Source organism: Cygnus olor, chromosome 21, assembly GCF_009769625.2.
Source record: "Cygnus olor isolate bCygOlo1 chromosome 21, bCygOlo1.pri.v2, whole genome shotgun sequence".
NCBI lineage: Eukaryota > Metazoa > Chordata > Aves > Anseriformes > Anatidae > Cygnus > Cygnus olor.
Genome location: NC_049189.1, coordinates 8,613,710 through 8,625,228, shown reverse-complemented (window position 1 = coordinate 8,625,228; position 11,519 = coordinate 8,613,710). Strand labels below are relative to the sequence as shown.

General features: G+C 73.8%; 1 protein-coding gene across 6 annotated transcripts; it reads left to right on the top strand.

Annotated features, from left to right (window-relative positions):
* The first annotated feature begins 894 nt into the window (after positions 1–894).
* PHC2 (polyhomeotic homolog 2) lies at positions 895–11,519 on the top strand. Of its 6 annotated transcripts, none has more exons than XM_040533626.1 (15): positions 895–975; positions 4,408–4,601; positions 4,856–5,014; positions 5,111–5,188; positions 5,320–5,481; positions 6,413–6,517; positions 6,617–6,827; positions 7,497–7,825; positions 8,316–8,475; positions 9,341–9,543; positions 9,660–9,789; positions 9,922–10,036; positions 10,119–10,254; positions 10,408–10,657; positions 10,740–11,517. In XM_040533626.1, exons 2-15 carry the CDS (start codon positions 4,452–4,454, stop codon positions 10,892–10,894), a joined length of 2,343 nt encoding a protein of 780 aa, XP_040389560.1. In that variant the 5' UTR covers positions 895–975; positions 4,408–4,451; the 3' UTR covers positions 10,895–11,517. The 6 variants fall into 6 exon arrangements, with proteins under 6 accessions (XP_040389560.1, XP_040389559.1, XP_040389558.1 ...); XM_040533625.1 differs by having other exon boundaries at positions 10,351–10,657; positions 10,740–11,516; XM_040533624.1 differs by having other exon boundaries at positions 9,901–10,036; positions 10,351–10,657; positions 10,740–11,516.

Here is an 11,519-nt window from a genome sequence, read left to right as displayed (position 1 = left end):
GAGCCCCTGCAGCGACCAAGGGGCCGTGGGGGGGGGGGGCGTGGGGGGGTCCCTTCGGACCTGGCGTGTCCCGGGCTCGCCGCGTGCGCCCCGGTTCTGCGGCATTGCTGCGTGCACCCCGGTTTTGCACGCTTGGCGATCGCATCCCAGTTTTGCACACTTGCTGCTTGCCCCCCGCTTTTGCCCGCTTGCTCATGGCAGCCCGGTTTTGCACTCTTGCTGTTTGCAGCCCGGTTTTGCACACTTGACGATTGCATCCCACTTTTGCGCGCTTGCCGCTTGCACCCCGTTTTTGGAGGTTTGCCGTTTGCACCCCGTTTTTGCACACTTCCTGTCTGCTCCCCAGTTTTGCACACTTGCTGCTTGCTCCCCACTTTCGCACACTTGCCGCTTGCACCCCACTTTTGCACACTCGCCCCATGCCCCCCCGTTTTTGCACGCTTGCCCCCAGCCTTGCACGCTCGCCGCTTGCCCCCCGGTTCCGCCTCCCGCTCCCAGCCTCCCGCCGCCACCCCCTCCGCTCCCGGGGCAGCGCGCGGGCAGCCCCGCCCCCGTCGCCATGACGACCCGGCCGGGCCCCCCCCCTCCTCCCCCCTCCCCTCCCCTCCCCTCCCCTCCCCGTTGCCATGGCGAGCGCGAGCCGCGGCAGGCCGAGCCCCGGGCGCGAGGCGCGGGGGTCGTGTCCGGCGGGCCGGCGAGGCGCTGATTGGGCGCGCGGCGCACGTGACGCGCGGCGGCATGCAAATGAGCCCCGGCCGCCCGCCGCCGCGCCGCCGCCTGAGGGAGCGCCGAGCCGCCCGGCCCCGCCCCGCCCCGCCCGGCCCCGCCCCCTGCCCGCAGGCCCCGCCCCCTGCCCGCCGGCCCCGCCCCTCCCGCCGGCCCCGCCCCGCCCCGCCGGCCCGCGCGGCCGCAGCCCCCGGAGGCGCCTCCGTCATGGCCGGCGGGAGCCGCTCGGCCCGGGCCGCGGGGCCGCAGGTACCGGGAGCGCCGCGCCGCGCCTCGGGGCCCCGGCGGCTTTGTCTGGGCCGGGGGAGGGGGAGGGGGAAGGGGAGGGGGGGGAGAGAACGGGGCCGGGGGGGGCGGGGCCGGGCCGCGCCGCGCACGCGTCCGTGTGGCCGTGTGGCCGCGGGGCCGCGCCGCCGCCGTGCCTCAGTTTCCCCCCCCCGCCGCCCCGGCGCGGCCCCGGGCACCGGCAGCGTCCCGCGGGTACCGGCAGCGCCGCCCCGCCCCCCCCAACCTCGGCTCCCCCCGCCCGCCGCCCCCCCGGGTCCCCCTTCCCCCCCCCTCCCCCCCGTCCCCACCCGCCCCCCGGTTTTGCCTCCCCCCGGGGGGGCTCCGGCACCCACCGGGGGGGGCCCGGGGCCGGGCGGGGGGAGCCGGGGCTGCCCCTCGGCGGGGTTCTGGCTCCGGCAGGGCCCGGCGTGGCCGCCCCCAGCCCCTCGCCCCCCGTCCGGTACCGGTGCCGGTGTCCCCGGGGCCGCGGTGCCGCCAGGACCGGCACCCGCAGCGCTGCACCCGGCCGAGGGAGCGCGGCCGCTGGGCGCGGGGCACGGAGCACGGTTCCCGCCCGGGCGGCGTCGAGGCTGGCACACGGCGGACACGTGGCGGCGGTCAGAGCCGGGGCACGACGCGAGGCGCCGCGGCCCTGCGGCGGGGACACCGGGATGAAGCGGCGCCGGGGACGGCGACACCAGCCGTGGAGCAGGGATGGGCCTCGGGAGACGTGCCCGGGCACCGTGGCACCTGAGCCACGCGCTGCCGGCGTCCCCATGCGCGTCGGGGCAGCGGCGCCCTCCAGGGACACGGCGCCGCGGGCAGCCACGCGCCGCCAAGGCCGGGGGACGTCGCCGCTGCCACGTCCCCTGGGCCTGCCACCCGGGTGCGGCGCCGGGTTTTGTCCGTGCCATGCCATGCCGTGGCCAACGGGGTCACCCGCCGTGGCCACCAAGGCCACCCGCCGTGGCCACCGTGGCCGCTGTCCATGGTGGAGCACCCGGCGCCGCTGTCCCTGGTGCTGGCCGTGGCACCCGCCGTGGTGGCGCCCGCTGTGGTGGCACCCACGGGGGCTCGGCCGGGACGTGTGGCGGGGCCACCGCTGGGCAGGTGGCCGGAGGCCCCTCGGCACCTCTGGGAGCGCCAGGACGCGGTGGCCGCGGGCGGTGGCAGCGGAGCCACCGGGTCCTGGTGGCCACGGCCCGGTGGCGTGGGCATGGCTCTGGCGTCGGCCGGGGTCGAGGTGGTGCTGGAGGTGCTGGAGGTGCTCCTGCTCCGTCCTGCTGCTGCCCTGGGACCTCCCTGCGGCCTCGACAGCACCCAGCGCCCTCCGTCCCTGTCCTCCTCCTCCTCCCGCCCTTCCATCCCTCCCGTCCGTCCCTTGCCCGCTTCCTTCTGTCCTCCCCTTTGTCCCCTCCGTCCATCCTTTCTTCCTTCGGTTCCTCTCCTTCCACCCCTTCCGCCCCCCGGCCTCCCCTCCCACCCTTCGGCCCTTTCCTTCCCTACCGCCCTTCCCTCCCTGCGCCCCGTGCCACTCCTGTCCTGCCGTCCGTCCGTCCGTCCTTCCCCCCATTCGTACATTTCCTACTTCCGTCTGTCGGTCCTTCCCTCCCTCCCTTCGTCTTTGTCCGTCCTTCCTTCTCTGCTTTTCCTCCTTCCTTCCACCCCTGTCCCCCTTCCTTCGTCCCTTCCGTACTTCCGTCCTCTGTCCTCTTTCTGTCCGTCCCTCCCTCCCTCCGTACTTTCATCCATCCCTGCCTTTTTTGTCCGTCCATCCCTCTTCCCTCGCTCCCTTCATCCCTTTCCTCCCTCCTCTCCCCACCCTTCCCTCCCTCCTTTTGTCCCCTTCCTCTCTCATCTGTCCGTCTGTCCTTCTCTCCTTCCCTCCCTTTGTCCCTTCCCTCCCATCCATCCGTCTGTCCGTTTGTTCCTCCCCTCCGTCTGTCATTCTGTCTTTCCTTGTCCTTCCCTTCGCCCCCTTCCCATTTCCTCCTGTCTGTCCTTCTGTCCGTCCTCCCTCCTCAGCCCTTTCCTGCATCCGTCTGTCTTTCCCTCCCTTCCTCTCTTTGCTTCCTCCCGTCCCTTCCCTACTTCCTTCTGTCCCCGTCCCCTGTCCCTTTGTCCCTTCCGTCTGTCCCTGCGTTCCTTCTGGCTGTTCTTCCTCCCTTCATCTCCTTCCATCTTCCCTCCTTCCTCCCTTCCCCACTTCCATCTGTCCGTCCCTCCCATCCACCCTTCCGTCCCTTCTTCCACCCGTCCCTCCATCCCTTCCGACCTCTGTCCCCGGCCCTCCTGTCCTTTGTCCCTTTCCTGCTTCCTTCTTTCCTTCTCTCCCTCCCCTCATCCCTTCCCTTCCTGTCCGTGCTTCCCGTCCGTCACTCTGTCCGTCCTCCCCCTTCCCTTCCTTCTGTCCTTTACATCCTCCCTAAATCCCTTCCCTCCGTCCCGCTGTCCGTCCGTCCGTCCCTCCTTCCTTCCCCTCACCGTTCCCACTCCTGTCCATCTTTCTGGCCATCCTTCCTTCTGCCCGTCCTTCCCTCCGTCCCCTCAGCACTTTCCCCTTTCCCCAGTGCCTGGAGGCTCATCCCGTCCCCACCCCATCCCTGTCCTGTCCCATCCTTGTCCCTTCCCATCCCCATCCCATCCCGTCCCCATCCCATCCCCATCCCTGTCCCATCTCATCCTTGTCCCTTCCCGTCCTCATCCCATCCCCGTCCCATCCCATCCCCATCCCTGTCCCATCTCATCCTTGTCCCTTCCCGTCCTCATCCCATCCCCGTCCCATCCCATCTCCGTCCCCGTCCCGTCCCCATCCCATTCCCCTCCCATCCCACCCTGCCGCTCGCTCAGCACCCAGGGCCAGGCAGGATCCAGCCGGGGCGCCCCGGTGGCACCCCCAGGATGGGGGCACCCAGACACCGGGGGGCCTCCAGAGCCCTGGAGGCTCCCGCCCAGATCTGCGGGTGGCTGGGGGGAAGAGGAGCAGTGGGGGCCTCGGCGCGTGGCTCCGTCCGTCCCTCTGTCCGGCCGCCCAGCCCTGTGTCCCTCTGTCCCTCTGTCCCGCCCTCCGTCCCACCTACCCTGGGGCCCCCCGCAGCACCCCAGCACCGCTCCCCCAGCCCCAGCCCCGTGAACCGGGAGCCGCTGGGCACATGCGTTCCCCGACACAGCCCTGGGGGGCCGGGGGGCTGTGAGTGCCCACCCCCCAGCCCCCAGCCCGCAGCCGGGCCTGGGGGCAGGAAGCAGCGGGGAGGGGGCTGGGCCCCCCGCTGCCGCCTTTGAGGTGCCGCAGGAAGGCGCCGGCAGCGGGGCGGAGGCACGAGGCTGGGGGACCCCGGTCGGGACCCTTGGGCCCCCCCGCCCGGGGGTCCCCGCTGGGAGGTGCCCCCCTCACCCAGCTCCGTCTCCCCCCAGCTCTAGCCTGACCCCGCCGCCTCGCGCGGCCCCGGCCGGCCGCCATGGAGAACGAGCAGCTCCCGGCGCCCCCGCAGCCGCCCTCCAGCAGCGCCGGCGGCACCGGCACGACGCCCAGCAGCACCGGCACCGGCCGCCCGCCCGCCCCCCAGATCTCCGTCTACAGCGGCATCCCTGACCGCCAGACCGTCCAGGTAGGGCGGCGCCCGGCGGGAAGACGCCCGGAGTATTTGGGACGCCGGGAACGCGGTCCGGAATCAGAACGTGGGAAACAAACCCAAAAACGGGGCCGGGTTAGGCTTGGAGCGGGTCAGATCCGGCGCCGGGTTCAGAACAGAGAAAACCCCCCGGGCGCTAGGAGGTCCTGGTTCAAGGGCGACGCTTACCGGCGTTAACGGGGTGCTGGGGTCGGGGCGGGCGTTTTGGGGACGCTGCCGCCGCCCCGCAGGTGATCCAGCAGGCGCTGCACCGGCAGCCCAACACGGCGGCGCAGTACCTGCAGCAGATGTACGCCGCGCAGCAGCAGCACCTGATGCTGCAGACAGCCGCCCTGCAGCAGCAGCACCTCACCAGCGCCCAGCTCCAGAGCCTGGCCGCCGTGCAGCAGGTACGGCCCCCCCCCCCTCTCGCCCCCACCCAGCGCGCTGCGGGGGGCACCCGTGGGTGCTGCGCTTTCGGTGACGCTCCGCTCCTCGCCCCGCAGGCCAGCCTGGCGGCCAACAGGCAGAGCGGCTCCTCGGGCGCCAACGGCACCCAGGCGGCACCGGCGCAGCAGCCCACGGTGAGTCCCCGGCCCCGTACCCCCCCGCCGCCACGGCACGGCCCCCCCCCCCCCCGCCCCCGGCCGGCCCAGCAGCCCAGCCTTCTCCCACCGCCGCCCCCCCCCCCCCCCCCCCCCCCCCCCGTTTGCAGATCAACCTGGCGACGTCGCCGGCGGCCGCCCAGCTCCTGAACCGGGCGCAGAGCGTCGCCCCCGGCGCGTCGGGCATCGCGCAGCAGGCCGTGCTGCTGGGCAACACCGCCTCGCCCACCCTCACCGCCAGCCAGGCCCAGATGTACCTGCGGGCGCAGATGGTAAGAGGCGCCCTGCCCCACGGCGCTGGGGGGGCGGCCGGGACCCATGGGGCGGCCGGCAGCGCGCCGCGAGGCCGCCGGGACCCGTAGGGTACCCGCCGGTGCTGGGCACCCACCGCGGAGGAACCTTGAGGATGCGCAAAGGCCCTAGGGTGCCCTTCGCCGTGCTGTGGGGTGGCCTGGACATAGTGGGGTGTCCATCGCTCCTCCATGGGGTAACCAGACCCTACAGAGAGCCCTTTACCCTGCTGTGGGGTGTCCAGGCTCCGTAGGGTGCCTGTCACACTGCTGTGGGGTGCGCCTGTAGGGAGCACCTGAGCCCATAGGGTGCCCATGGCACTGCTGGGGGTGCCCAAACCCCACAGGGTACCCACACCCTCCTCTGGGGTCCTCAGACCCCATAGGGTGCCCATTGCCCCACCCTGGCGTGTCCAGGCCCCACTGGGCACCTAGGCCCTATAGAGCGTGCCCCGCGCCGCTGGGGGGTGCCCAGGCTGTGTAGGGCGTCCATCCTATGGGGTTAAGGACCGTTAGACTTCATGGGGTGCTTTCACCCTGCTGGGGGTGCCCAGACCCCGACAGACACCCAGACCCCACAGGGTGCCCCTCGCCCTCACCACGGGGTGCCCAGACTCCAGGGGGTACCCATAGGCCTATTGTAGGGTGCCTGGCCCCAAGAGGGTGCCCTTGGCCCTGGGCAAGGGGTGTCAGACCCCATGGGATGTCTACACCCTATAGGGTGTTCCCCACAGCACTGGGGGTGCCCAGACCCCACAGGGTGCCTCTGATACGGGGTGCCCAGACCCCACGGGTACCCACGGTCATACCCCACGCTTCTGCCACCCCACGAGGATGTTTTTGGGGGACACACACGTGTAGGGTGCCACCCCCACGCACTGGGGACGTGCACCCACTCTTCTCTCCCCCCCAGCTCATCTTCACGCCCACGGGCCCCGTGAGCGCCGTCCGGCCCGAGAGCCCCGCGCCCGCCCCGCCGCCAGCCCCGCCGCCCGCCCCGCCACCCGCCGCCCCCCAGGTGAGCCCCCCAGTGAGGGGGTAAGGCCCCCCCGGCACCCCTTTGTCCCCCCCCCCACCCCTTTGCCAGCTCCCCCCCGCTGACCCGCTGCCATTGCAGGTGCACAGCCTGGCGCTGCGCCCCGCCGGCCCCCACCTCCCCGCCCTCGCCATGAAGCCCCCCGGCTGCCCCCCCCGGGCCGGCCCCCCCCGGGTCCCCCTACCTGAGACCCCCGGCGACCACCTCAAAAAGGCCGAGGGCCCCGAGGCCCGCACCCACCCCCTGGCCCGCGCCGCCGCCCCCGCAGCCGCCCACCCGCTCGTCGCCCCAGGTAAGGTGCTGCGCCGTGGGGGGTGGCGGGAGCGTGGGGCACCCGTTGGGTGCTGGGGGGGGGACACCCAGTGAGAGGCGCAGGAAGGGAGGCTGCAGGGCGTTCACCCTGCAGACTGATGGTGGGCCCTGTAGGGCCTGCGCGGGACCTGCAGCCCTTCTGGAAGTCAGGGCTGGGTGAGCCGAACGGGGCCGGCTCTCGGCTGAACGGCCTGCGGGGTTGTTCGCTCTGAAGCCTAATGATGGCCCTCGCTGGCGTTTGCGGTGCGGCAGCACCCCTGCCTGCCTTCGGGACCCGCGGGCCGCTAGAAACCCCGGGGCCAGGGCTGGCGGGGCAGTGAGGCTGCGGGCCAGAGGGGCGAGGGGGTTCCTCCCCACAGCTCGCCTACCGGGCCGAAGGCTGTTCGCTCCCTGGGCACCCAGCACCCTGCTGGGGTGACCCAGCCTCGGGGTGCTGTGCCGATGTGCCTCCCAGAACGGGGACCCCACCGGGACAGCCTCACCCCGGCCACCAAGCCGGTGCAGCAGCTGGCACCGTTGTCACTAGGGCCCAGGGTGAACGGGTGCCAGGCCGGGCGCAGCCTCGCGGGGAGGGGGCCCCAGGCAGAGCTGAGGGAGACGTGCCGGGGGCGAGGCGCCGGTGACGATGCCGCGGGCCCTGTCCCCGCAGCCTACGCCCCGCTGCAGCCGCCCCAGTTCCTGCAGCAGCCGCCGAAGCCGATGCAGCAGCAGTTCGTCATCCAGCAGCAGCAGCAGCAGCAGCAGCTGGCGCCCCGCGGGCAGCCCCCCCCGGGGCCGGCCGCCCCCCAGCTCCAGCCACTGCCCCCCGCCAGCCCCGGCCCGGTCCCCCCGCCCAAAGCAGGGGCCGGCCCGGGGGTCCCCCATGGGGCGGGGGCCGATGGCGCCGCCCCCAACGGGCACCCCGGCTGCCACGGGGCCCCCCGCAAGTTCCAGCACGCCTCCGCCGTCATCCTGCAGCTGCAGCCCGCCGGTGCCACGGTGAGGGCCCCCCCGGCCCCCCGGTGCCCCCCAGTCCGGCTGGCGAGAGCTGGGGGGTGTGGGGGGGGGGTCCTGGTCTGTGTGGGGGGTGCATGGGGAGGCGCGCTTGCTGCGGGCAGGTGCACGTGCGTGTGCGTGCGTCTCCGGGCACGGACACGCGTCTGCCCCGTGCACGCGTGTGCCTGACACGCACACAGGCGTGCGGCCGCCTTCGCGCCAGGCCAGCGCACGCGCGTGTGGCCGGTCGCCGCCAGTGCGTGCGCAGCCCCGGTCCCCGTGCGCAGGGGCACGGGGGGGGGGGTCCGTGCACCCCAGCCCCGCGCACCGCATGCGGGCGTGACCCACGCGCGGGCGCCCCGTCGGCCTGCGGGCATCGTCGGGCCGTGCCCGTGCCCGTGCCCGCTCACCAGGCCCCAGCCCCGGCGCGTGCACGGGCCGGCCCCCGCGGTGCCCCCGTGCCGGGGGGGCCCTGACGCTGTCCCCGCCGCAGCCCCCGCTCAGCGTCCCCGAGGGCGCCCGCCGGGACCCGCTGCCCGCCGAGAGGAGCGCCGAGAGCCCGCCCGCCGCCCCGCCGCAGCCCCCCGCCCTCTCGCCGCCCGCCGCCCCCCCGGGCCCCGAGGCCCCCCCGGGCGAGCGGCCCCCCGCTCACGGTAAGCGCCGGGGGGGGGGGAAACTGAGGCACGGGCGGGGGCGGGGCCGGCAGCGGGACTGCGGGGGCTCCCCCGGGGGGCCGCGAGGCGAGACCCGAGGGCGCGGGGCCGGGGAGGCCCCGCCCCTCGTCGCGGCCCCGCCCCCTGATTTGCATGACCACGCCCGCGGCCCGCTTGGCCGCGCCCTCCCCCCAAGCCCCGCCTCCTTCTGTCCCCGCCCCTTCTGGCGGAGGGCTCCGTCCCCCCCTCCCCGGCGGCGCCGCGCGCAGGCGCGCGCGAGGCGGCCGCGCCGGCCAATGGGGGCTCGGGGGCGTGGCCTCCGGCCCCGCCCCGCCCCGCCCCGCGCAGCCGCCGCCGCCGCCCCGGCCCGGCCCGGCCCCGCCGCCGCCTTTGTCCCCGCGCCGCCGCCGCCGAGCGCCGCCCGCGCCGCCTTTGTCCCCGCCATGGCGCCGCCGGGGCCGCCGCGCCGCTGAGCGCCGCCGGTGAGTGCGCGCCCGGCCCCGCCCCGCCCCGCCGCCGCCGCCCCGGCTCGGCCCGGCCCGGCCCGGCCCGGCGGGCGCTGACCTCACTTCCGCATCCGCCCCCGGCCCGGAGCCGCCCGCCGCAGCGGCCCGGGCGCAGGTAGGGCGGGGGGGGGGAGCGCGGCCTCGGCGGGGCCCACCGGGGCCCGCCGCCACCGCCGGGCCGGGCCGCGCCGCGCCGCGGGGTCCTGGCGGCGGCTCCCGGGGGGGGCGGCGGGGCCGGGGCCGGGGGGTGCCCGGCGAGGGCCCGGCGGGGGCGGCCGCGGCCCGGTTGCGCGGGGCCCGGCGTCAGCGCGGCGTCAGCGCGGCCCCCCCGGGGCTGACGGGCGCCCTCGCCCCCGCAGAGCCGGGCGCCGACCGCGTTCATGCGCAGCCCGACGCCAGCGCTCCCGGCATGACCTCGGGGAACGGGAGCTCTGCCTCCACCGTCGCCGGCGCCGCCCCGCACAATGGTGAGAACAAACCGCCCCAGGCCATAGTGAAGCCCCAGATCCTGACGCACGTTATCGAGGGGTTCGTCATCCAGGAGGGGGCAGAGCCGTTCCCGGTACGCGTGCGGCCGCCCGCGGCCTCCTCCTCCTCCTCCTCCTCCTCCTTCCCCGCCGGGGCTCTCGGTGCGCCCCCGCGGCGGGGCCGGGGTCCCCGCTGACGCCCCTCCCGCAGGTGGGGCGGTCCTCGCTGCTGGTGGGGAACCTGAAGAAGAAGTATGCGCAGGAGCTGCTGGCCGAGAAACTCCCGCAGCAGGACAACACCACCACCACTGACTCGGAAATGGAGGAGCCCTACATGCAAGGTAGCGCCCGGCCCCCCGAGCCGAGCGCAACGGGGAGGGGGCGCCGGCTTCTCCCTCCCTCTCTCCCCTGTTCCCCGCCCGCGGCTGAGCTGGCTGCGTTTCTCTCTCTGGGTGTCCCTCCGCGCCCCCCAGAATCCAAAGAGGAGGGGAACCCCCCGAAGCTGAAGTGCGAGCTCTGCGGCCGCGTCGACTTCGCCTACAAGTTCAAGCGCTCCAAGCGCTTCTGCTCCATGGCCTGTGCCAAGAGGTAACTTGGGGGCCAGCCCCCTCCCCGTGCACCCCTTGGAGGCCCCCCCCAGCCCCCCTCTCTCACCCCCTCTCCTCCGCAGGTACAATGTGGGGTGCACAAAGCGCGTGGGCTTGTTCCACCCCGACCGCAGCAAGCTGCAGAAACCTGGTGGCCCCCCACACGGGCGCCGCCGCACCTGCAAGGTGCCCACCCTGAGCAAAGACACCAAGAAGCAGGTGAGGATGGGGGTGGGCACGACTCGTCCCCAAAGCTGGGGGAGCGCAGGCGGGCGAGCTCCGAGGCCGGTGCTGCCCGGTCGCTCCGTCCCGCAGACGCCGGTTTCTCTCCCGACGGGCTCGGTGCCTCTCTCTGTGACGGCGTCGCTGCAGCTCAACCACAGCCAGGAGGACTCGAGCCGCTGCTCGGACAACTCGAGCTACGAGGAGCCGCTGTCCCCCATCTCGGCCAGCTCGTCCACCTCGCGCCGGCGCCAGGGCGACCGCGACCTCGAGCTGCGCGACATGGAGCTGCCTGACATGCACATGCGGGACCTGGCGGGCATCGGGCACCGCTTCCTGCCCAGCGAGCCCAGCAAGTGGAATGTGGAGGACGTCTACGAGTTCATCCGCTCACTGCCAGGTGAGGAGCGCGGGGTGCCAGGGGGTTGGGGGGGACACAGACGGTTTTTGGGGTGGTACTGAACGTGGCCGCGTCCCCACAGGCTGCCAGGAGATCGCGGAGGAGTTCAGGGCGCAGGAGATCGACGGGCAGGCGCTGCTGCTGCTGAAGGAGGACCACCTCATGAGCACCATGAACATCAAACTGGGCCCGGCCCTCAAGATCTACGCCCGCATCAGCATGCTCAAGGACTCCTAGAGCCGGGGCCGCCGGCCCGCACGAACGCTCCTGGCGGGGTGGGGAGGGGGGACCCGTGCCCCCCCTTCATCCCTGCCCCGCTTGGGGGGCTGCAGGGCGGGATGGGGAGGGAGGGCAGGGGGGGATCCACTTGCTGAGCACAAACAGCCTCGGGGCAGCCCCCCCTGCGCCCCGCAGCCAGGCCGAGGCGCAGCTCCGCTGCAGGGGTGTGTACATAGCCCGTAGCGATAGCTTCCCCTTGGGTGTGCCCCGTGGGGTGGCCCCTTCTCCGGCAGGGAGGGCCCCCGCGCCCCCCGGAACGGCAGGGCGAAGCAGGACGATTGCCTTAACGTGTGGCCCTGCCAGGACCTGGCAGGGGGGCTGTAGCCCCCCGAGGGGCGTTTCGGGGTGCCTCGTGGAGAAGGCGTCGCCCCCACCCTGGGCTGTTTTGGGGGCACCTTAGTAGAGGACGGCGGCGGTGGGGGTTCAGCCCCCAAGGCAGGTAAGGACCCCCTAGCGCTCACCGCCGCTGCTGCTGGCCACCAGTCTTTCTAAGAAAAGAGGAAAAAAAAAGGAAAAACACAGAAACCACAACCCTTTTTTCCTGTTTTTGTTTTTAATAAACACTGAAAAAAAAAAAACAACC